Source organism: Ctenopharyngodon idella, chromosome 18 (genome assembly GCF_019924925.1).
Source record: "Ctenopharyngodon idella isolate HZGC_01 chromosome 18, HZGC01, whole genome shotgun sequence".
In the NCBI taxonomy this organism is placed as follows: Eukaryota; Metazoa; Chordata; class Actinopteri; order Cypriniformes; family Xenocyprididae; genus Ctenopharyngodon; species Ctenopharyngodon idella.
In genome coordinates this window covers 11547228-11573724 of record NC_067237.1, presented here as the reverse complement: position 1 = coordinate 11573724, position 26497 = coordinate 11547228, and the positions used below count along the sequence as shown (strand labels likewise).

Here is a 26497-nt window from a genome sequence, read left to right as displayed (position 1 = left end):
GTGGTAGAAAAAAAGTGTACAAGCAATAGGGATAACCGCACCCTGGAGAGGATTGTGAAACAAAACCCATTCAAAAATGTGGGGGAGATTCACAAAAAGTGGACTGCAGCTGGAGTCAGTGCTTCAAGAACCACTATGCACAGACGTATGCAAGACATGGGTTTCAGCTGTCACATTCCTTGTGTCAAGCCACTCTTGAACAACAGACAGCGTCAGAAGCGTCTCACCTGGGCTAAAGACAAAAAGGACTGGACTGCTGCTGAGTGGTCCAAAGTTATGTAAATTTTGCATTTCCTTTGGAAATCAGGGTCCCAGAGTCTGGAGGAAGAGAGGAGAGGCACACAATCCACATTGCTTGAGGTCCAGTGTAAGGTTTCCACAGTCAGTGATGGTTTGGGGTGCCATGTCATCTGCTGGTGTTGGTCCACTGTGTTTTCTGAGGTCCAAGGTCAACGCAGCCGTATACCAGGAAGTTTTAGAGCACTTCATGCTTCCTGCTGCTGACCAACTTTATGGAGATGCAGATTTCATTTTCCAACAGGACTTGGCACCTGCACACAGTGCTAAAGCTACCAGTCCCTGGTTTAAGGACCATGGTATCCCCGTTCTTAATTGGCCAGCAAACTCGCCTGACCTTAACCCCATAGAAAATCTATGGGGTATTGTGAAGAGGAAGATGCGATATGCCAGACCCAACAATGCAGAAGAGCTGAAGGCCACTATCAGAGCAACCTGGGCTCTTATAACACCTGAGCAGTGCCACAGACTGATCGACTCCATGCCACGCCGCATTGCTGCAGTAATTCAAGCAAAAGGAGCACCAACTAAGTATTGAGTGCTGTACATGCTCATACTTAACCGCACCACCGCTGATTACGCCATTTTGTTCAGAACGCTCGCTGCTCAAAGTGGATGGAATGATATTTCATTGAAAGCTGTCTTTCAACAGAGCCTCAACCCGGACCTGCAAACTGAGTTGGCATGTAAGGGAGAAGATTTATCGTTTTCTAACTTTGTGACTCTTACTATAAAGATTGATAATCTGATGTGACAAGCACCTAAGCAAAGAAGTGTGAGGGAATCACAACACATTTCGCCGGCCGTCTTGCAATCGATGACGTCATCAACCACCAAGTCAAGCGACGAACCCATGCAACTAGGTTTATCTAGACTCTCTGAAGAGGAAAGAATGAGACGACGACAACTCCGTCTATGCTTTTACTGCGGTGAAGCTGGCCATCGCAGTCAAGGGTGCCCACATAAAGCCCAGACAACCTCTCGGGTAAATATTGAATATTTTTCACTACTTAGTAATAGATCTTTCAAGCTCCCTATTGAAATAAAGACTGAAGATGCATCTATTTCTTTAACAGCAATGATAGACTCTGGGGCAGCTTTGAACCTCATACACAAAGATCTCATCAAAAAATATGACATTGCCACCCAACCATGCAACCCTTCTATCAAGATCAAGGCCGTCGATGATAACACCATTGGAGAGGGGATCACCCATCAGACCAAGCCATTAACTCTTCAAGTGGGTTTATTTTATCAAGAATTAATCTCCCTATATGTCATTCACTCTCCTAAGCATGAAGTGATCATCGGATTTCCATGGCAATCCATTCATGGCCCCATTATTTCCTGGCATCATGGTGAGCTGACTAATTGGTCCAACTTCTGTAGAAGTCATTGTTTTTCCCAAGTCCCCCAACCATGTTTGACAACTAGCATTGAAAGCCCAGAAATGAACAAGACTGTTAACATCTGTTATACTGTTATAATGATCTGGCAGAAGTTTTTAGCAAAATCAAAGCCACACAATTACCACCTCGTCGTCCTTGGGACTGTGCAATAGATTTACTGCCCAATGCCATGCCCCCTAAAAGTAAAGTCTACCCATTGTCCAGAAAGGAGACCCAGGCCATGGAAGATTATATTGAAGAACCGCTAAGCTCAGGGTTCATCCGACCCTCCACCTCTCCAGCTGCTGCAGCGTTCTTCTTCGTTGAAAAGAAAGATGGAGGGTTAAGGCCATGCATTGATTATAGGGGACTCAATAATGTCACAGTTAAATTCCGCTACCCCCTTCCATTGGTTCCCTCAGCCCTGGAACAGCTCCACGAAGCCACCATTTACACCAAACTTGACCTACGGAGTGCTTATAACTTGATCAGAATCAAAGAGGGCAACGAATGGAAAACTGCCTTCCTCACCACTAGGGGGCTTGCCAACTCTCCCGCCGTGTTCCAGTCTTTCATTAATGAGATCTTCCGGGACCTTCTGAACCAGTATGTAATAGCTTACATTGACGATATTTTGATCTACTCAAAATCTAAAGATGAGCATGTCAGCCATGTCAAGACAGTCCTTGCTCGTCTACTTGCAAACCAACTATACGTCAAGGCAGAAAAGTGTGAATTTCACATCAAACAGACTTCATTCCTGGGCTACCACATCAGCCACCAGGGGGTAAAGATGGATGAATCCAAAGTCAAGGCAGTCACAGAATGGCCACAACCATCCACCGTGAAGGAGCTTCAAAGGTTTTTGGGGTTTGCCAACTTTTATAGACGCTTTATCGGAAATTACAGTATGATTGCTTCTCCTCTGACATCCCTCTTGAAAGGAAAACCTACGAAGTGAAGATGGACTGAAGAGGCCAGCCAGGCATTCAGTGCTTTGAAGGAAAGGTTTACAACAGCTCCCATATTAAAACATCCTGACCCAGATCTCCCGTTTGTGGTGGAAGTAGAAGCTTCTGACTGCGGAATAGGAGCTGTGCTCTCCCAACGTCACGGCCAGCCCGGTAAACTATACCCATGCGCATTCTTCTCAAAAAAGTTAACCCCAGCAGAGAGGAATTATGATGTAGGGAATAAAGAACTTCTGTCCATGAAAGCAGCCATCGAGGAGTGGAGACACTGGCTCAAGGGAGCAGTCCACCCCTTTCAAGTAATCACTCACCACAAGAATCTAGAATCAAGAGTGCTAAACGGCTCAACCCACGCCAGGCTCGCTGGTCTCTATTTTTCACCCGATTCCAGTTTACTGTGACATACCAACCAGGCAGCAAGAATAGTAAGGCAGATGCTCTATCTAGGCGGTATGATCTCCCCACTGAAACCCTTACACCCGAATGCATTCTTCCACCATCTATTGTCATTGCTCCGGTCACCTGGGACATAATGGAGAACTGTCCTCCTAACAAGCAGTATGTTCCACAAAATTTACGTCACAGAGTAACACAATGGGTCCACACCTCTGTCAGCGCTGGTCATCCAGGTATATCTCGCACCCTTCACTTACTACAGAACTCATTCTGGTGGCCCTCAATGACAAAAGATGTAACCAGATGTCCTTGGTCCCATCTCTCCATTGACTTCGTAACCGATCTACCACTCTCCAACGGCTTCACTGCTATCCTAGTCATAATTGACCGGTTCTCCAAGTCCTGTCGTTTGGTGCCTCTAAAGGTTCTCCCCATAGCTATGGGGAGTGCTCAAGCACTATTTTATCATGTCTTTAGAAATTATGGTTTACCCGATGATATTGTCAGCAACAGAGGAACTCAGTTCACGTCCCAAGTTTGGAGAGCTTTCTGTAAACATCTGGACATTAACATCAGCTTCACATCAGGATACCACCCTCAGTCAAATGAGCAAGTCGAACGACTAAACCAAGAAATTGGTAGATATCTTCGATCATACTGTAGCCGAGAACAACATCGCTGGTTTGAATTCCTTCCATGGGCAGAATACGCACAAAATTCACTAACTCACTCCTCTACTGGCCTGACCCCCTTCCAGTGTGTCCTTGGATATCAACCTCCTTTGTTCCCGTGGTCTGGCGAGCTTTCTTCGGTCCCTGTAGTGGACGATTGGATCCGGCGTAGCGAGAGGTTGTGGGACAGCGTACACATCCGTCTTCAGAGAGCTGTGAGAGTAAAGGAATTCCAGGCTAACCGACGACGTTGCCCACATCCTCCCTACCAACCAGGACAACGGGTCTGGATTTCTACAAGGGACCTCAAGCTGCGGCTACCCAGCAGGAAGCTCAGTCCAAGGTATGTTGGTCCTTTCAAGATTTTGAAGAGAATAAATGAGGTCACATACCAATTAGAGCTTCCTGCTAACTATCGTATCTCTCCATCCTTTCATGTTTCCCTCCTCAAACCGGTCCACCCGGGAGCTGACCCCGACACTGAGGCTCGAAAGCCGCCACCACCACAGGACGTTGAAGGAACTTCTGCTTACAAGGTGAATGAGTTACTAGACTCAAGACGGAGAGGGGGTCAGCTCCAATACTTAGTGGACTGGGAGGGCTACGGACCTGAGGAGAGATCGTGGGTAGCCTCCCACGACATCCTGGACCCTTCTCTCATCGAGGATTTTCATCGTGCCAGACCCGGTCGACCAGCGCCACGACCACGGGGACTTCCACGTCGAGCGCCAGGAGGCGCTCCTAGAGGAGGGGGTTCTGTAACGCCACACCAGCAGAGGGAGCCCTCGCCTGAATATTGACTGTGTCTCACTCCCTCTGCTTCTACTTTCATTTCCTGTTTGAGTCAGTATTTTAGGGTGTGGCTGTGTGCTTGCTCTTTGCAAAGCATTGCCAGTTCATCTGCCTTACCGAGCGTTTTCTTTGATTCCTGCCTGTTTACCTAGTGTATGATTCTGCCTGATTCCCTGATTTACGTTTGTGGATTATCCCCTTGCTTTGGTAGCCTGATTTGGACTGATGACTGTGTTTGGACCTCTTGCCTGTTTACTCACCCCTGCCTTTTGGATTATCCTTGTGTTTGTCACTCGATTGGACTGCTATTGTGGTTGTGACCTATTGCCTGGCCTTACGGTCCTGTCTTTTACACCAGCAGCTAATAAACATCCACAAATGGATTCTATACCGCCTCAGCCTCGTCCTTACAAACACACTGTTACGCTACTGAGTGATTCATTCATTCCATTTGTTCAAACAGGTGATTCGTTTAGGAAGTGAAGTTTATTCGTGACGTAAATGGCTGCATCCAAAATTGCATACTTCCCTACTATATCGTCAACGAAAAACAGTATGTGACAAAAGTATATCGGAATTCACAGTACTCATAAAAGAGTAGAGAAAAAGTACCCGGATGACCTACTACTTCCCGCGAGATTCTGAAATGTGCATACGATAGACACTTTAGTATCCCATGAGGCCACGGGAGAGGATTTGTGAATGGCAGTGAAGCAGCGCAACTGATGCTGGTAGGTCACTTGATAAAGACAATGTAGTACATCTGGATTACATTCATACTACACACATTCATACTAGATAGTATGTACTTTTTTAGCGGTCATGAAGTCAAGTCACCTTTATTTATATAGCGCTTTTTACAATGCAGATTGTTTCAAAGCAGCTTTACAGTGATAACAGAAAATCATGCAACAAAGTTTGTTTTTGCTCTACAGCAGCTCTAGAGAAATTCATTGTCCAGCTTGAGTACGTTCAGTGTTGATTCATTTCTGTTGTGAAAATCACTATTATTTAGTTCATGTTATTTATTTAGTTCATTTATCTATTCAGCAGATCTGGAGAAAACAGTGATGTCATCATCCAGCTCAGTCCAGTTCTCATACAATAGTGTCAAAGCAGGCAGATCAATAATATTGTTGAATATTTAGTGTAATTATTTATTAAAAAATAAGTAACTTAATGAAATGTATGGTGAACTAGGTCTGGGGCGGGGCGGTTGCGTTCAATGCATTAATAATTTTACACATTATTAGATTAACCATAAAAAGGAATTCAGTGGAAACTTTCTTGTCTCAGTTGAGGGATTGCTTCAGGGCACTAACATAATAAGTGTGTTTTGGGCATTTCTCAAAAAAGTTCAAGGGAAGAACATTATGAAATATAATTTAAAATTGAATTTTATAGTAAAGTTGGTAAAACTAATAGAGAATTATCACATAACTGTTTGGGTGAGTGATTACAGTTTTCCAGCAGCTTGAAAACCCCCAAATTCAGGTATGATTGGGAAACATGAGATTGCAAAAACCCGCAAACTACTCTCCAAATAAAAGCTGATTTCCCAATAAAGCTAAGTAATGAAGGACTGCAAAACCATTTTGTGTGTGTGTGTGTGTGTGTGTGAGAGAGAGAGAGAGAAAGAGAGAGAGAAAGATAGATTCCCTGTGTTCCTTTAATGTTCCAGGGTTTCCTAACATGTGGCAGAGCAAAATATGCAATTGTCAATATTGTGTATAGAATTTTGTCCTACACTGTAAACATGTTTTGTTGGTGATTCAGTAACAATAAATAACTTTGACTTGACAAACATGAAGCACATTTTTAGGTGAACATTTGTTTCATTGTATAAATAGTCATATTTATGATATTTATGTCATATTTATTAAACAAACTGATCTACTGATAATACACATAATAAATGGCATTAACCACTATGATTTATATTCCTTGTGTTTTAGAACATGATGAGCCGTGCAAAACAATAAAGAGAAGTTCCTCTATGTCATTAACTTTGTCCATGTTATTGCCATGCTCCACAAACTGTAGATTGGTTTTAACCAATAGCAGAAAATGAGAAAGAGACTTTTACTCTCTTGCAGATGTCTATCCCACAGGATGTATCATTAAAACAGTGTGGCTACCTGATATACGCTTCACACTATGTGATTCTAACATTTGATTCTAACTTTTTGTGATTCTAACTTTTACTTTTCAATAAAATGGTCTACCCAAGCTCAGTTTTGCCAGTGTGTAGCCACCCCATTGGAAAAAGGACTTGTGTGTGATGAAACAGGCAGACTGACCGTTATCCTTATTTTAAAGCTGTGGGATTGTGACAGAGGGGTTTTTAATAGGTCTAGTGGCCAGTGCAGTTTCCTTCCCTAAGGATTGCATCAGGGGCCGGTATCTCATGAGCACACGTACACCATCCAGACATTTGTCTAATGTGTTTGTTTTCATCCAGAAAATGTCATGTTTAGAGCATTTGCTCAGTATCTATAAAACATTAAGATGTTAGAATGTCATTCAGATGTTTTATGATGTTTATGTTTGTGAATGCAGATGTTTGTTCTCAATAATTAGAATATGATGCTTTTAAATGTCTTAACAGATGTCTTGCCAAAGCATGCGTACTTACTGTGCCAAAATCTCAAAAACAGCTTTTGATCCAGTATAAAATGGCGAGTGATAGGGTTGTTGTTGTTTTTAAATAATTCAGCTTTTCAGAAGTGAAACTATTTTATTCGCTGTATCAATCACCTTCATGTTAATCCAAACCCATAAGACTTTTGCTCATCTTCAAAACACAAATACATTCTGTCTCTCAATAGAAAGTCCAAATATCCCCACATAGATGGCAATATCCAAAATGGGGGCATTTTTTGGCCCTCGTTAGGAAAACAGCTTATAAATCATAATAAGTGATGTTTTTTGAAAATTTAAAAATGCAGAAAGTTTTCTGTAATATGTAGAATATACTACTTTTAAACCATATTAAATAATGTTTTTTTGAAAATGTAAAAATGCAAAAGGTTTTCTGTGATGGGTAGGTTTAGAGGTACAACCTATTGACATTTTCAAGGGAATCAAGGGGCTCTTTCATTGAATAAAAAGAGAACTCAGTGAAAACCGTGACTCATACAGCCACTCTTACTGTAGTATTACCTAACTTCACTTTTTCCAAAGCTACTGCACGAACCTCTGGTCTGCCAGTAGATATGCTCCATACTGTCTGTTAGTTTTATTATTCATTCATTATGTTCAAGCTATGGCTCTGCTGAATGCTTGTTTCTGATTGGTTTACAGACATTCCAGTGTTTTTAATTTTAAAAGCATTACGCTTCCATATCACCACATCAAATTATTGAAATTTTGCTAATATGACCACATATTAAGAGTCATAAAGCTCTTTGAAGCCAAGCAAATCTTATAAAAATTACAAACCAAATAACCAAAAAGTTATTTTTATTTTTTATAGCACTGCAATTTCAGTAGCTCAGCGAAATCTGACTGGAGCAAGTGTCCAGCCCAGAAATATGCACACCAAATAATGTATGTGAATGTAAGTAATGTATATGACCAAAACAATCTTACTCAATAGCTGCCTCTGAAATGGCATACTCTCTGAGTAGGTACTATATCTGAATAAGAAATTATTTCTTGACTGTTAAAAAAGTATGTTCTATTTAGTATGCATGTGTGTAGTGTGAGTGAAATTCAGACACAATGGACCGCATTTATGAAACGAATGTACGACAGGTGAGTACGGCCGTTTCCACGCAAAACTGGGCATTTATCTATATGGACGTGAGCAGTGGCTATGATCAAATCTCACATCAGGTCTCAGCTCGTGTACTCAAGTTTTTGAGTTAGCGTGAACTTGCATGCAGCATAGTAAATCCGGTGGAGAATTGTAGGCTAATGCGAGCATTTTGATCATTTAAATTATTTTTCTGACAAACAACCGAAGCTCATTAGTCGATCATAAACCGTTAAGATTAGAATGTCAAATTAAAATTAAATTAAATTAGAATAGATGGGTGTTTGTGACCCATTAAATACCGTACAATAATGTTTTTTTTTTTTTTTTCCAGGGGTTTAGCAAATAGTAGCATAAGCAAAATAACGTGAGGATTCACACATCGTCATAACACACGCCCGCAGTGCTTCTGCGAACTGAGAAAAAGTATAAAATTAAGTAGGCTATATAAAAGGAATAAAATAAATAGGACTACAGGACTACACAATATATATTTCAATAATTAACAGATTAACAAAAGAAAAAAACTGTGAGATGCTCATTTTGTGACACTCTAAAGCATGTATTTGTTTTCTTTATATCTTTATTTTATTAAAACAAAGTGATCACGCAGGCGCCTCGCGCACACACACAACATCAGTTCTAGTGTTTCTAACTTGACATTTCAGCCATTCATCATCAAACTAAAATGCAGTCAACCAAACATAAAAGTTGCACTTCTAAAATTAAAAGGTCTGCTGTAAAACACATTTCTGCGCATGTAAGGATGCTGTTTTATGTGGATATTGGAACACGAGTGAAATACAAAGCCTTAATTGATTACATAATGAATAATAATTTAGCAACCAATATGTTACATGGAAATATAAAAACATATTCGCTTTAGACTAAAAAAATCATTTTGGCTTGACTTATGTTGTTTATAATGAATGCCACTATGACTATCTAACTAATGTTTTATTTTATAGTTTAATATATAATTTTTATAGCTTCTTTTTCATTCTTGTTCTGTTCTGAATACCGTTAAATTTTAAGGATTTGTTGTGGAGGGAACTACAATAGGCCTATGAATGTTTCGTTTTATTTACCGGTATTAAATATACATTCACTGCCCAGCCAAAAAAAAAGTTGCTCTTTGGATTTAAATAGGCAAATGCTTAAGTCTATAATTGGATCATTATTGCTGTGATTATTATGTTTCTAGCATGTTATATGTTTGGCAACAGTTCTTCTAACTCTAATTGATGGAGTGTGTAGCTTTTTATTTCTGAAGCAACTATGTAGGAAGACGCATCATGGCCATATTCCAGGATGACAACGCCGTGATTCATCAGGCTCAAATTGTGAAAGAATGGTTGGGAAGGAGCATGTAGAATCATTTTCACACATGAATTGGCACCTCTGAGTCCAGACCTTAAATTTATTGAGAGTCTTTGGGATGTGCTAGAGGAGACTTTACAGAGTGCTCAACTCATGTATTGTCAATAAAATCAATGCACTTCTTGATGAAAAAAAAATGTTTTGATGTTATTTCCATCAAGAGGTGCATACATTTTTGGTCAAGATCTTGTATTGACAATGCAAGAGTCGAGCACTCTGTAAAGTGTCCTCCAGCACATCCCAATGACTTTCAATGAATTTAAGGTCTGGACTCAGAGGAGCCTATTCTTGTGTGAAAATGATTCGTCATGCTCCCTCACAATCATTCTTTCACAATTTGAGCCTGATGAATCTTGACATGGTCATCCTGAAAAATGGCCATGATGCGTCTTTCTACATGGTTGCTTCAGAAATGAAAAGCTACACACTCCATCAATTAGGGTTAGAAGAACTGTTGCCAAACATGTAACATGTTAGAAACATAATCACTGCAATAATGATCCAGTCATAGACTTTTAAGCATTTGCCCATTTAAATCCAAACAGCGACTTTTTTTTTTGGCCGGGCAGTGTATGTTGATATGTTGATGTTAGAAAAAATTAGAAATGCTTTGGCAATACATTGTAACAATTGTCATGCCAATAAAGCACATTTTGAATTGGCATAAATTAATGTAATTGTTTGCAATTATGAGGTTAACAGGTGTTTTTGGTGTAAGATTAATTTCTCTTTCATGAGATTACTTCTTCTTCTTCTCGGCCAGGTTATGTTTCTCTGTGTCATAAACTGTAGGAGCGAGGCTTCCAAACCATGAATTTTTAGGGGTGTGATATTTAAATAACGATTGTTTTCAGCCGCCACATTTATCAACGTACGATTATTCATATGATAGGATTGCCAGCATAAGAATGTTTCATGAATCACACGTGAACCCTGTCGTAAGACGATTTCTGTGTTCGTTTCTACGTTAGATTGATAAATGAGGCCCAATGCATCTGCCATGTCATGTGAAATCATCAATCGCGTCACTTCACAGCCAATTTCAACTCCTCTCTTGTGGCCTCATGGGATAATCAAGTGTCCATCAGATGCACACTTCAGAATCTTGGCAGAAGTAAGAAGATATCTGGGTACATTTTGCACACTGTTTAAAGAATACTGTGAATTTTGCAATTACACATACCTTTTTTTGCCTTTTATATAGTAGGGCAGTAGGCATATTCTGATGCAAGAAATAAGAATAAGAAATCTCTCTCTCTCTCTCTCTCTCTCTCTCTTCTCTTCTCTCTCTCTCTTTCTTACACACACACACACACACAGATTAATTACGTTATAATTCTGCAATATTCTGTCATCATAAGAGAGTCATGTGACTGTGAGGAACAGCTGTAGTTTTCAAATTACTCTGACAAATTCTACAGTGAGTGAGCCATTCTAAACATGATTCAAAGTTTATACACATTGACAAAGTCATTTTGGTATAAATACAGTATACAGAAATACATATTTCTGATAGTGTGTGCACGTTTTTGTGATTTATGAGGACACAAATTTGTATAATGACATGGGTATTACACTGGTATTATGAGGTAAATAAGAAATATGAGGACATTTCATGAGTCTGCATATTTAAAATAGCTTTAAAAACATACTAAACAATGTTTTATTAAAAATGTAAAAATGCAGAATGTTTTCTGTGATGGGTAGGTTTAGGGGTAGGGGTAGTGTAGAGGGATAGAATATACAGTTTGTACAGTATAAAAACCATTACGCCTATGGAATGTCCTCACTAAGATAGCAAAACAAACCTGTGTGTGTGTTTGTTTGGGAAAGGCTTGTGTGTTCTACAGTGAATGTGACTCACAAATTTTGGCTGGAGGCATCAGCTGCATTAATGCACAGATAGGTCATGTCCTATTGGAGAGAGCAAAAACAATTAGATAGTTAAAATACACCTTCTCAAATGTACTTAAGTGTTGTAGTGCTTATGTGTTTGTTTCTGGAAAGAACCCATATGTTGTGTGTATAATAACATTTTTAGGGGAAACTCATAATGAAAGGTTAAATGAACAACAGCTATAAAGTTTATCATCGCTGCCCCCTGCTGCTCATAACACACATACTGAAATTAATGCAACAAGCAGCATCATTCAGTTTCAACATTTCTATAAATAAACCACTACACCTTGTCAGATTAAAGTTATTATACATTCACATTATTTTTTGTGAACATGTTTAAAGCATACAAAACACGCCTCAAACTGTACTGAACTTAGCTCCACGTACCATTAAGAAGTTACATTTCCTTATTGTCAATACATTACAGTGCCAGAGCATAAATGGAAAAGTTCTCTTCCTGTGGTCTTTGTGGAACACTGTTCTTACCTCTAACACAGGCTTGGCATTGTTGCACACGGAGAGGATATGAGTGATGCCATTGTGGGACAGACTGTCTCTGTTTTCTGAGTCTGTTTAATGACAAAATTGTGTTTAGCATGCACCCCTTGTGCGGTTTTCAACTTAAGTGCTTAAGAAGATTGTAGTGCTCACCAGGTCTAAATGCTGCTGAACATTGACAGACATTCAGTCAGTGGGTGGGAGCAAGCAAATATCAACAATACTCTTGTAGCTCAAACAGTTGAGCATGGCAGTACCAATATCAAGGTCGTGGGTATAATTCCCAGGGAATTAATGAACTGATAAAATGTATAAAGGATCTTAAAAATACAAGCTTAACTAAATTCTATGGGGTTCTGATGGTTGCTAGGTGCTTGCTTACTGGTCCAAGCCAAAAGAGTCTCTGTGATGTTGTCTAATCTGGTGTCTAGATTCTGGCTTGGGTTCCTTCTTCAATGTGATATTTTTTACCTGTTTTATTGTCCAGCAAGTGATAATGGTGCACCTGATCACTTAGAGTGAGTCTCAGTCAGCTCCCTAGTTCAATAGTCAGGAGACTGATCAGGGAGTCGGCCATTTTAAAGGGTTAGTTCACCCAAAAATAAAATTTCTGTTATTAATTATTCACCCTCATGTCGTTCCAAACCCGTAAGATCTTCGTTCATCTTCGAAACACAAATTAAGATATTTTTGATGAAATCTGGGAGGTTTCTGACCTCGCTATAGACAGCATAATTTGCTTCAGGGCTGATGACGTTGCAGCAACATCAAGCGCTGTGATTGGTCAGAATCATTCAGGACATCAAGACATCCTGGCCTTTTGTACAATTATAATAAAATATACAGCCTTTACTGTAAATTTAAGTCCTGTGAAACCTAAAATAGACATGCCAGTCTCATCTGCTACCAAAAATAATGCAGATGAGAATGAAGCACAAAAGGCCAGATATGTAGCTTAAGGCTATAGTCAAGTGATGGGTGTAGATTACAAGAAGACTTTCTCCCCAACAGCAAATATCACTTCAGTATGAGCCTTGATGCAAATGGCGGCACAATATGATTCTGACCTCCATCAGATGAACGTAAAAACTGCTTATTTGCATGCTCCAATTGACTGTGAGATTTACATGGAACAGCCAGAAGGATTTGAAGTAAAGTCAGGCGTAGAAAAAAAAAAAAAAAAAAAACTGTAAACTGAACAAGTCACTGTATGGTTTAAAACAGTCAGCTAGAAACTAGAACAGAATGTTTCATGACTACCTCAGTGAGAAGAGAGTACTAGAGATTCAATATGTCAGACTGTAAACCCCGGTCAACACCATGTGAGCAAAAGCTTGACTACAACAGTGATGGTGATCCTGTTGATCCTAAAAGGTACTGTGAGGCTGTAGGTAGTTTGATCTATCTGATGACATGTACTAGACCTGATCTAAGTTGTGTGTCAGTAAACTATCTCAATATTTGTCTAATCCAAATGAACAACACTGGTCTACAGTTAAACATGTGATGAGGTATTTAAAAGGTACAACTGATCATGAAATATGTTAAAAGAAAAGTGAAGGAAAACTTAAACTTGTGGCATACAGTGATGCTGATTGGGCATCAGATCTAAATTACAGGCAGAGTATGACAGGATACAGTTTTAGTCTTGCTCAAAATGGCCCTCTGATTTCCTGGAAGTCAAAGAAACAGTCCACACTCTACAGTTGCTATGTGTACATGTAAAGCAGAGTATATGGCACTGGCTACAATCACGCCGGAAAGTATGTATCTTGTACAGTTGTTGAACAGCATGGAAAATGACTGTCTGTATGAGCCAGTACAAATCAATAGCCACTTTTCCACTGTCGGGCCAGTGCGAGCCAGGGCTTTCAGCAGGCCAGGCTAGGCTAATAGCCCCGGACTTGTAGCACCGAGCCCAAAATTACGCTGCATTTCCACGGTCGGGCCAGAAACTCCGCAGCGCTTCACTAAAACCTGCCCATAACACGCCTCTCTGGAACAACGTCACACAAACCCGTCATTTCACAAACAAATGGAAGTTTTATCAAAAAAATAATCACAAAGAAATCACTGGAAACTAGCGAGATCGTAAAGTGAACAGAAATCCCGAAAAACTGGAGTTGCTTTATTTTATGAAATATGCGGAGCTAAATATGGATATCAGACAGTCCGTTAAGAGACAAGACGTGCTGACTAATAAAATAAATACATGATTGTGATAGCCTACGTATATGATTTGTCTGATTTCAAGCCATTGTATTTACCATGTGTACTATGGTAATAGCGCGCATAGTCTTGGTGATCAGAATCCACATCGGATCACAAACAGAAGTTATTTCAAACACTTGCTGCTGTCTGAAACTGAGTTTTGAGCTAAAATGTTTTTAAAAGTCTTTAATGCTGATGTTAGCTGGTCACCTACATGTAATCATCCATGGCGCCTCCGTCTCCACACACAAATTAACTCGTAACCACTCCATCAAGCCTGAGCTGGCCCGCTTTGGACCAAGGTATTCGGTGGGCCGAAAAACCCTGGCCATTGTCCCCACAGACATTATAATAAACACTAGACGCCCTATTGGCCTCTGGACAGTACGTCAACGGCGCCGCCATATTGTGCGGGGCAACGTTCCCATAACGCTCATAACTGGAATTGAGAAAAATGCCTGCTTCGTGTGATGCTTGGGGCTGTACAAATCGCTGAATTGAAAACAGGTCTCGGGGAATGACCTTTCACAGGTAAGACTGAACATTTGTTTCTGGTTGTATTTGGTCATTATATAATTATATTGATAGTAGTTGGCCACCGGAGTCAGTCAGACTAAAATAGCTAGCGATGTCGCTAGTTAGCTATGAAAGTTGAGACGTGAGTTTACATGATTTCTAATATAGTTTTAAGTTATATTATATCTTATTTTATAAATTAAATTTCCTGAAGTTTAAATATGCATCTTTATTTTCTTAGTGCTATAAAAATACAGAAAGCAGCCTGTGTGATTTGTATTTGATGATTTTTTTTTTTTTATCAATGGTGGTCAATTCTAAGCTTAAGAAAAGCTAAAATTGGGTTTAAAACAGAAAATGCCTTTTCCACAATAAGAAAACTTTATTTCATTTAATGTGAACATTTAATTATATCTCAGTATGGGTGTTTTCACAATTCTTATGCAAGAATAAAGCAGCCAAATACATGACAAGCCTGAGCTTTGACTATTTCTTATTAAAATATTTTATATGTAACTAGAGATTTTAAGTTTAAAAGATTTTAAGTAACTAGAACTTTTTGTATACCATGTACATTAACCACTGAAATCGGTTGATAAATGTAAACGTTATTTTTGTTTTTATCCAGAAAAAACGCAGCTCGCCCGTTTACTTGCATTTGTTAACAGCGCAGTCTTGCCCCGCACAATATGGCGGACTCGTTGACGTATTGCAGCAACAGTCCAAAGAGGCCAATAGGGCATCTAGTGTTTATTATAATGTCTATGGTTGGCCCTGAGGAAGCCCCGACGAGGCACGATCAAGCCCTGGAAGTGACAGTGGAAACGCGACTGGCCCTGGCACGCACTAGCACGCCCGCTTTAGGCCCGACAGTGGAAACGCAGCTATTGAAGATAACCAAGGTGCCATTGCTTTGTCAAAGAACCCAGTGGGTCATCAGAGATGTAAAACATGTTGATACAAGGTATCATTTCATTCGATCAGCACTCAGTGATGGCAAAGTGACAGTTGAGTATTGCCCTACAAAAGAAATGGTGGCTGATGTTATGACTAAGCCAGTGACAAAGTTTAAATTAGAGAAATTCAAGAGTTTAATGTTTGGCATGTAAATTTATCACAAGAGAAATTCATGTGTTATGTTGTTACAATGGTATACTGTACAGTATGAGAGCAAGTGGGGGCGTTAACGTTTTTTAATGAGTGTGCCCTCATACTACATCACGTGTATACACCCTATCTTCCGTAAATGGAAATGAAAAAAATAAAAAAGAGGTTCCGGTTCGACAGAAAACCGAGTGATGTGTGTGTGTTTTTCCTCCATATAATTTATTGAAATTACTGTTTATTGATCACGCAAATGGCTGCGCCAACATGACAAAAGAAAATAGAACCCATTATAAGTCTACAATGGATGAGGCATGGTGTGTCACAACAAATTCTCGAGAGTAAACTGATGCCTCGTTCTACTTCTGACATACTTCAAGTGCTCACGCTATTTCTGACATGAAGAACAAATGGATTTGTAACAGTCACTTTGTCACATCCAGTGTAGACAACCTCACGCTGTTGCAGCACAATGCAGAGTAATGCGACAACTGTCATATTTTCTGTCGTAACTTTTGTGGGGTTGCTGTCTGTCTATGCAAGTCAGACAAGACATTTCACACTTATCGGAACAAACCATTTTAGTATAGACTTTGCTGTCTTAAGTTCTGTGGTTACAGAAGTCTTCTTGAAGCGCATTAACAATTTATTTGTGCATATCATTAAAAAAAAAAAAAAAGATCACCACAATTAGCAAACAACAATGATCCAACGATCCAATCAATTCTCAATGGACAAAATCAAGCATTCTACATATTTTCTTGTTTGATAAGCCTCTTTATTTTATTTTTTTTTTTTGCATTTGAGCCCCTGCCTCGAGAAACTGCACATCTCTGTATCCATTGGATTGATTTTAATAATTTAAATGTACTTGAAGTGTGCATCAAGCACTAGGAAAATACAAGTATCGAAACGGTCTATTATTGTCCCAACACCCTTTTGTATGTCTTTGTATTAACAACTTACAACTTTGAGTAAAACATGCTTGAGAAATTTATTGCAATCAGTTTCACTGTAAAAAAACAAACAAACAAAAAAACCTCGGATTAACTCAAAATATTCAGGCAACTCTTTGCATCCAAATTTTGAGAACTTATACTTAATTAATTTGTGTTTGACCAATTAGACTTTGCATGTTTTCCCTTAAGCCAGGGACACACCAAGCCATCGGGCAACATCTGACCATTTTTAAGCGTCGGCCGACTAACTTTTCCCGGTTCTGCACAGTTGGCTCTAGTTGGACGCCCTCTGGTTTTTTTCGGCCGATTTAACGTAGAATTGGCGTCAGGCTGTCGGCTGAAAGAGAGAACTCTGATTGACTGTTCAGTTTAGTGAACAAGTCAAATCGTGAAATAATAGCAAAACAGTGAACAAACAAGTCAAGCTGTACAGACAGAAGGCTGTTCTAATTTTATGTCATGTACCTGAGTGTTCCTGGGCGAATGTTTAATATAAACGTGAGCCGAGTGTAATATAGAAAGTGATCAGCATGAATGATATTCAAAATGGTAAGCACACACTGCTTTGTTTACTGTTTGTGTATCTGCGGCCTGCAGTTCCGGTCTCCCTTTCTAAATAACAAATGAAGAGTTAATTTGCAAAAACCGATAAACGCCACTTAAAAAAAAAAAAAAAAAAAAAAAAAGAATTTCTGTGCGTTATTTTCCACATATAGCACGTTCTGAACCCTAAATATGTTTTGTCCGAAAACCCAGCATTGTCCACCGTCAAGGCATCGCAAGTTCTCGTTTTACAGCAGAAACTGACAAACGCCCTTGTTGTTTGTGTACAGAAACCGATAAGTCCGTTTTAGCGAATCAGCGTGCAGTATTCAGGTTAGGTGACAAGGCTTCTAGTCACTTGAAAAAGACGCGATAGCTGAGGGAAGTTTAGTCAAAGCTGACTAAAAGTGATCGAGGACTTGTACACCATACACGTCTTACATGCTGAAACCTTGGTTGTCCTTTTGTGTTTGTGTGTGTGTGTGCGCGCATGTGCGTGCTTGCCTGCCTGCCTGTGTGGCTATGTGTGCCGATCTGTTAGTGTGTGTATGCGTTTCTGTGCACACGTGTGTTTGAGTGTGTTTTAAATGCAATTATAAAGCAATTACTTGGTTTAGTTTAACTCTGAAACATGGAATGTGGAGTTATCTGCTTTTGCCAAAAAACGACTGTTGGAGTTATCCGCTTTTGCTAAGAAACAAACTTTTTCTAACCCTAACCTTAAACTTAAAAAAAAAAAAAAAAAAAAAAAAAAAAAAAAATCATACTTTCATTGAACTTTAAGTTTGTAAGTTACCTGTATTTTTTGGAGTTATTATTACTTAATCAGAACAACCCAACTGCAGTTTGATTGATATTACATGGAATGCACAATAAAAAAATTAAAAAAACATGTTTTGTGAGAATTAACAAAAACAGAGTTATCTGTTTTTGCAAATGAACTCTTCAAATATAAATTAATAAAAAATAGACAGTGGTCTCCTTACACGCAGACGCAGAACGCGCGTGCTGGCTGACAGTCAGCTGTAGTTCTCTTGATGTGTTCAAGTGCAGTTTTTGGCCCCGACAAAGATGACGCGAGGCGACAACACAGTCGGCTTTTATCAGTGCTAGCTCTTTGGCGTCGATTTGGTGTGTCCCTACCCTTAAGTTTTAAAGGGTTATTTCACCCCAAAATGAAAATTCTGTTATTAATTACTCACCCTCATGTCGTTCTAAACCTGTAAGACTTTCGTTCATCTTCAGAACAAAAATGAAGATCTTTTTGATGAAGTCTGAGAGACTTCTGTCCCTCCATTGACTGTGAACATGAGCAGAAGCTCAACCTAACCTAAATGACACACAAGAACAAACCTTTTGTGGAATCTAAAACGTGCTGCATAACACACAAGTATGAACCTCATTGGTTACACAGCACTTTGAGCTTCTGGAAGAGGTTTGTTCTTGTGCGTCATTCAGGTTAGGTTGAGCTTCTGCTTATGTCTGCTGAACAAAGTTTACATGCGACTAAAAGCCTAAATGAAATCTGTTCATCATAAAAAGCGATCGAGGCTCTTAGGAAAATTTGGACTAAACTGCTCGATTTGACTGGTTTTACGATCTCTTTATGAACTTTCTGAAGTGTCAAAGTGGTTGTTGGAAAGGCAGTCAATGAACAGACAGAAATCTCTCAGATTTCATTTCGAAAAGCTCTTCAATTGTGTTCCGAAGATGAACAAAAGTCTTACAGGTTTAGAATGACAGGAAGGTAATTAATGGCAGAAATTTTCCTTTTTGGGGTGAACTAACCCTTTAACTTTCTTCGTAAATGCAACTCAAATACTTTGTGTAGCAGAAACATAACTCAATTGAGTGAAAGTAATTCAAATATATACACATTAGTATAACATAGCAAACAAATAAAAGGCTATTTTTCTACCCTTATTTTTTATCCCTCTGGTCTGAACACTCTGTTTGAAGAGGCGTGTCTGCTGTGAGACTTCACTGCTGTGAATGGCTGACTTGTTTGCATATGAAATAAGTCTTACATGTGGAAGTGGTGCTGCCAGGCAGTTAGGGATTGAACCCCCATTGCGAAAACTTTTTACCACATATTTACTATTACAGCTGTCAAGATTAACTAATTGTGAAAAGTGTTGATTATAGCACTATATTTAGGTCTAATCCCGTCGCATGAAAGCCTTCAGTGATGAGCATTGTAGCCGATGACAGACAGCCTGTTGATCATGTGATGGCAGTGATCATGTCATTGGAAATTGGTTTCTGCACTCTCACAAATGCTTATATCATTACTAACAGTGCAAATGGTGCACACGGTGTAAATGCAATAAGAGATTCATAACGGGAGTTTTGGCGAGAGTCCAGATAAACTTGTGCTGTGTGATCGACATCTTCAGCCATTATAAAGAAAGCGTTCTTTGATCGCTTTCTGTATGTAATTTAATCACAATTTAAAAACGCATAAATACTCAGTACATATCAAGTGATCTGTAATAGACAAAGCAATAATGACCACGTAATAAAAACAGTTCCCTTTCAGTTGGTCACGTTCAACGTCACATCGTGACCGATGAATTGAGATCTACTTTGAGTGTAACTAAACGAGCCAATGGACATTGGCATGCGAGATTGGCATCTGCTGCCCTGCCTCGCAGCTCGGGTATATAATGAGCAGCAGGTACATAGCATTGCTATGTAACCCTAACCCTAACCCTAATCTACAAGAAAGTGTTTTCTAAAAGAGACAGTTCTTCAGGGAAGAAGCCTTTCTGTTCGGTGTTGGTGTTACGGAGCTTCAGCGGTGGTCAAGTCCTCTCGTTGGTGTTTGTTAATGCCTTTGGTGAGCGCTAAAAAAAAAAAAAAAGATGTTATCCCAGCTGGTGAGAGTTGCGCCTTCAATGAGAGTGAGTGCACACTGCAGGTTGCATTAAATCCCTGCCAATGTTGCCACGGTCATTTCCTCTGTGTGCCTCAGCACTTGTAAAGAGCTAACTCCGGATGGACCTCTCGCTCCTCAGCGTATCGTGTGCTATCGAGCTGCCGGGTTGCAACTCGGGTTGTTGCGGCAACCCAGCGCTCACTCTGTGCTCTAGGTGCGCGGTCGAGACTCGAGTGCCTCAAATGAGGTGGAGTCCCTTCGTCTATTCTCCGATTTAGTTTCCCTCCTGGCCACCAGGAGAGGGCTAATTCTGTGAAATAGCTTGGGTGACCTGAGGACTACGGTGAGGGCTTCCCCCCGAGGAACCAACCTCCGTGGACCCCTCTTCCTCTAGCGCATCGCAAGCTGTGCAGCTTCCGGATGGGATTGTCGGTCCTTCTCATGGGGAACCTAGCGTTTCATTAGGGGCTCCGGTTGAGGATCAGATGTCAATTGCTGCATCGGAGAGAGGGCTGTTATGCTTTGGAAATGAGGATAATGCTGAGCTTCCCAATGTAATGGTGTGTGCTCATGCTGAATCAGATTCAGAGTTGACAGCCATGCTTTCCTGGGTTGCAATGCACGCAGTCTCGTTCTGAGCTTTTGTAGATGGTGTAGGGGGGTGCAGTGTGACGTGTAAATCTCCTTGCCCCACCCCTGTGCCTGTTTTCCCAGATGTGCATGGAAAACCTGGCAGTATGGAGCTATATTTGTGCCAAAATATGGAATGCCGAAAGTGCCAAAATCTGCATAAAAAGTTTTCTCTCTCAGTACCCTTGACTGTGAGGTGGCAGTGCCGCTGGCAGGCCGCCTCTGCCCTGCATGTGAAGCCAAGGCACTCTTAATGCACGAGGGTAGTTCTGAGCCGGGGTTGAGCTGTGCACATTGACTGACCATGATTAAAGTCATGGCGCAGGCCCTCGGCCAGACGATGGGCCAGAAGTGCCCCCTGGCTTTACCTTGCAGTGGTGCTTTCTCATTGCTCCCATTTCACAAGGTGGCCTTTTTGGTGATACTGTCGATGACTGTGCCCAGCAGTTCTCTGCAGTCAGTAGTCTGCTCGTCGCCAAGCCTGCACTACTGTGTCGGCCTCAGGTAGACGATGCCATCCGATGCATCACACCTGAGACGCGCGACCCGGAGATGGGTGGGGCTGCCCAGCCCATCCCACTGGCTCATTTGAAGCATCAGGCTTGGCTATGCGATTCAGCTCACCTGACATCCCCCCAAGTTCAGTGGTATCCAGTTCACTTCAGTGAAAACTGTTGATGCCCATGTCTTTTGAGCTGAGACTGCAGTCCTACTGGTGAAGGACGCAATAGAGCCGGTCCGTCCAGCCGATATGAAGACAGGGTTCCACTCCTCTTATTTTATTGTACCCAAGAAAAGCAGTGGTTTATGGCTTATCTTGGACCTGCAAGTTCTGAACCAGGCCCTTCACCAGCTATTGTTCTGAATGTTGACGCAGAAATGCATTTTACAGCGATCAACCTCACCTTCGGGCTGTCCCTGCCTCCCCGTGTCTTCACGAAAGTCACACCTCAGCCAGCTGGGGCTTCTGGTGAATTGGGAAAAGAGCAAACTCTCCCCTATGCAGAGGATCTCTTTTCGCCTACTCGCACAGACACCGTGCAAAGTCAGGGAGGATGAGGAGCAGGTCCTGTTAGTAGCACTTTACTGGCCCAACCGGACCTGGTTCTCAGAACTTTCACTCCTAGCAACAGCCCCTCCCTGGCGCATTCCTCTGAGGAAGGATCTACTTTCTCAGAGATGGGGCACTCTATGGCACTCGCGTCTGGACCTCTGGAAACTCCATGTCTGGTCCCTGGACGTGGAGGTTCTAGGTTACCTACCCCAAGAGGTAGTGAACACCATCACTTCAGTGCGAACACCATCTACGAGACACTTACGCCCAAATGCACATGACTATCTTTGTTTAATGTTATGAACAGCAGCTACGCTAATTATTCTCCATTTGCTTTGCTTTTATATCTCAGGATGAGCACTAGAGAGTACATCAACTCCAGTTTGGATCCAGCCTCCTATGAAGACTTCAGATGTCTCAACACCTGTGAACAGATAATGCCAACCTCTGCCTTCAGATGACGCAAACTCTGGATCAACATGCACCATTCCAAATTGCTATATATCCTAATTATTGTTAACATGTATTCATTACTTCAATGAGCTCATTGTTTGTGCCTTAAATTAATACACTGCTTAAATTAATACATTGTAAGCTAACTGCATGATTTGTATATGTACATTTCTGAAATTACACAATTTGGACACAGTCACCTCTGATAACAGATTGCTCTAAATTGAAATGAAGACATGCATTTTCCGTAAAGCTGCTTTGATACAATATGTATTGTGAAAAGCACTATTCAAATAAATGCGAACAAGAACCAGTTGAACCTGTTCGTTGAGTGGTGTTCTTCTCACAGAGAGGACCCCTGAAGATGTTCGATCAGAGCCGTGCTTTCCTTCCTGCAGCATGGGTTGTCCCCCTCCACCCTGAAAGTTTATGCTGCCGCAATATCTAAGTATCACAGCCCAATAGAAGGTGTTCCTTAGGGGGCAAGAAGGTGAAATCCTCCTCAACCTCCCTCCATACGCTTTTGGGATTTGGCTCTGGTGCTTAGTGCACTTCAGAATGTCCCATTTGAGCCTTTGCAGTTAGTACAGCTAAAGATTCTTTCTATTAAGACTTTGCTACTGGTTGCATTGGCTTCCATCAAGAGGGCAGGGGACCTGCAGGCATTTTCGGTCGATGAGTCGTGCCTAGAGTTCGTGCCTGGCGATGCACCGTGTCTTTCCCTGGACAAAGTCTGCTCTGCCGTCTCTGCTAGAAGTAGTGCCGCACTCATTAGGCTGAGCCACCCCAGAGACATACCGTATGTAGTATGGCCCTCTTGGGTTAGTCCATACAATATGTGTACTTCCACTGATACCGCCCTGCGGGCAGGATGTGGCTTTCACAGCGTTTCTTTTCCAGTAAGAAAAGGCACACTTTCCCAGTGTTATCCAAGTCTCAATTAGTGGGTCATGCTGAACATCAGTGATTGATCTTCTCTGCTTAAAGGGATAGTTCACCCAAAAATGAAAATTCTGTCTTCATTTACTCACCCTCAAGTTGCTCCAAACCTGTATACAAATTTTGTTGTGGCACAATATTTGATATCTATTGATATTTGAGATATTTGGAAGAATGTTTGTAGAATGTTTGTAACCAAGCAAGTTTGTAACCCCGCTTGTTTAGTTACACTCAAAGTAGATAGGTCTCTCTAGCGAGATCCCATTTCGTCGGTCACAACGTTACATCTTTGTTCCCTCTTCAGGGAACGAGGGTTACATATGTAACGTTATATGAGACGTTACTCACAATTGTGGTGCGACATTACTGTCGGATTCAATATAGTAGCAGTATCGTCTTTTAGTTTCAATCTTGCTGAAAATCCTGCGTTGAGTCCGCGGTAAAATAAAGTGAACAAAGGACCAAGTTTTTACTGACACAGTCTGGAACTTCATTAAAAATAAAGTTCATCCACTCTTTTCTAATGTTGGGATCAGAAGGCAATGCAAAGACTGTGTTTTCCACAACTTGGCACTGCACAGTGTCTTGTTGTCTTCTGAGCCAACATTATCATTTGGTTTCTCTTGTTATTTGCCTACCATGCGCAAATTGGTGGGCAGGGCTAAACAGGCAGTGATGTAGAAGCAGGCATTGATCTTCTTCTGTGGAGGCAGTGCTTAGCCACACTATTAAGTCATAAAGTGACACATTCCAGAATGTCCAAAACAGTCGTTTTGACAGACTGGCTTCAATATAAGCTGTTTTTAGACTAACAAGAAAGTTTTGAGTTCTGAAACGTACAGGATGTTTTTTATAGCACAATGACTTATTATATGTCGAAAGATCAAGGGAATTTTGATTTCTCAGTTCATGACACCTTTAACAACAGCTTTTGATGATGCACGTGGAAATTTGGCTGATCCTTGACACGATTGCGGACAGCAACGCAAAGTTGATTTTGCGCTAATTTGATCTAATATTTAATGTTATTTAAAATGTTGTAGACTTATGTAGCAAATGAGAATCGATAAAATTTACTATATTTTGAGACAAAGGTCTTGTTAATGTTTTTCAGTTTTGTTCAAGGTAATTAAATCAACAGATTTTTAATAACTGAAGAATATGTCAAAGTATGGTATTTGGGGTAAAATGTGCCACTGCTGTTGGGGCTGAAGGCACAATAATTAACATGATAATAAATAGCTGGCTGACTTTTCCATTTGCTGACATGACATGGTTAGAGTCAGATGGTAAATATTATATGTTAAGTTGGGTGTCCAGCTTTGAGGTAATCACCATATTCATAATGAAACCATCTTATTTAAAAATATGATATTAATCAAATATAATATAATATAATATAATATAATATAATATATTTGTTGTTACTACTGTAAAGCTATTTTACGTTATTATCGGATCTCATTCAATGCTTTCAGAATCTTTACTTTTTTAAATCATTTTGTTTCTGTATTTCTAAAAAGAACATTTTAATAACAGTATATTTATTGAACAAAAATTTATTCTTTTATCAAAATAAACCAAAAATAGTACAAACTTTGCTAAAATGATTGTTTTGAACAAGTATTAAGTTAGACATTATTACAAACCTAGTATTTTAGCTAAAGTATTTGTATAAATAATTTGTGCCTTTTACCCCATGTGTGGGTAAAAGGCCCACCTTACCACGTCATACATTTGTACGATTTTTAAACAAACAAACCACTTTTTTTCACACAAAGTCTGTTGCTCCATCAATGTTCAATAAAAACATATATTTTTGTTTCTGCAATTATACACTATGGGAGTAGTGAAAAGCACATTTTTCTTAAGCTGTCTTTACCCCCGTTGTACCCTATGGAAATATATTTTCTTTGCCTTAAGGGAATGCTCACTAGTCACAAAAAAAGTGCTGAAGTGCTTAGCTGAAACATTTGCTGCTAAGCTCCCCGCAACACTCATAGGTCATGAATGCACAGCACTGTGCTTCTTCATTACATCCTGTGATAGACTATGCCAGCTGTCAGTTACATGCTACAGGCTGTTGACAAGGGAATTACTTGCAAATTGTGGTTTTACATTGAAAGTACTTTGTCAGTATAATGAATTTTACTTTTGTAAAAAAAAAAAAAAAAAATCACTTAGTGAACTTCATTAACTCTGTATTAGAAAGTGCATTAACTGGTATTAGACTTGTTTAGTTAGTAGTAGTATGGAATGTTTACTAGTGTACAAAGACATACTGTAGATGATTACGAAAAAAATATATATATTTTTTTCACTTCATGACAACACACAATTAAAAAATACTTAAAATACTGCTTACCTCTTATATTTCCTAGATAGAGACCATCAACAACCTATGCACAAAATAAACAATATTTATTTTGAATTTCCATCACATATAATAAGAATAAATAATGAAACCTTTGGATTTATGATTCATATATTTGGGTCAATGACATAAAAGAGATTCCACAATAAAGAAAAGGAAAACTCTTTTAAAAATCTATTAACACGTGCCAAGTTCTTAAATTCATATGGTTTTGAAAAAAAAAAAATACAAAAATACAATGATTACATGAGAGTGTACACATCTTAATCATTATTTTTTATACTATGTGTACAGTGCAATGATGCCAGTATGCTCACCACACAAAAGCCATACACTGTAAAAAAAAAAAAAAAAAAACCAACAACAAAACATTTTTTTTTTTACAGAAAATAGCTCAATTATATTTCCGTCATTTTCTTTTATTTTATATTGTACTCAAAACTCTGTAACATTACAATTAGTATTTGTAAAATTAACAGCTCTGCTGTTGTTTTAAGTATTATTCCATTAATGACAAATTACAGTCATTCTTTTTTATACAGAAAAATTACTGTATTATTTATTATTTATATATCCATTGGGGACCACGTACCAGTGGCCATCAATGACCAGTATATAGCCCAGGTTGATTCCTACAGATATCTGGGCATACACATTGATAATAAACTGACATGGAGTGTTCAGGTAGAAAACATCTGTACTAGGGTTCAACAGCGACTATACTTCTTACGTAGGCTGAGGGTCTTTGGTGTTAACCAGAAAGTGTTGCTTCTTTTCTATCATGCTG

At 39.8% G+C, this 26497-nt stretch overlaps 1 protein-coding gene across 17 annotated transcripts in view; it reads right to left on the bottom strand.

Moving 5' to 3' along the window:
* The window catches only part of dusp22a (dual specificity phosphatase 22a), a 103722-nt gene that overhangs the window by 47381 nt on the left and 29844 nt on the right, over nt 1–26497 (bottom strand). For 6 of the 17 annotated variants that reach the window (XR_007926261.1, XR_007926253.1, XR_007926252.1 and 3 more), the window contains 4 exons: nt 25702–25735; nt 12038–12120; nt 11517–11566; nt 10836–10874 (listed from right to left, as the gene is read on the bottom strand). Coding sequence is in view for 3 of the 17 variants with exons in the window: in XM_051871057.1 (XP_051727017.1) it covers nt 10836–10874; nt 11517–11566; nt 12038–12120; nt 25702–25735 (206 nt within the window). In the remaining 14 variants the exon portion in view is untranslated. The remainder of the gene's footprint in view (nt 1–10835; nt 10875–11516; nt 11567–12037; nt 12121–25701; nt 25736–26497) is intronic. The other 11 variants (XR_007926257.1, XR_007926262.1, XR_007926259.1 and 8 more) reach the window with 6 other exon arrangements.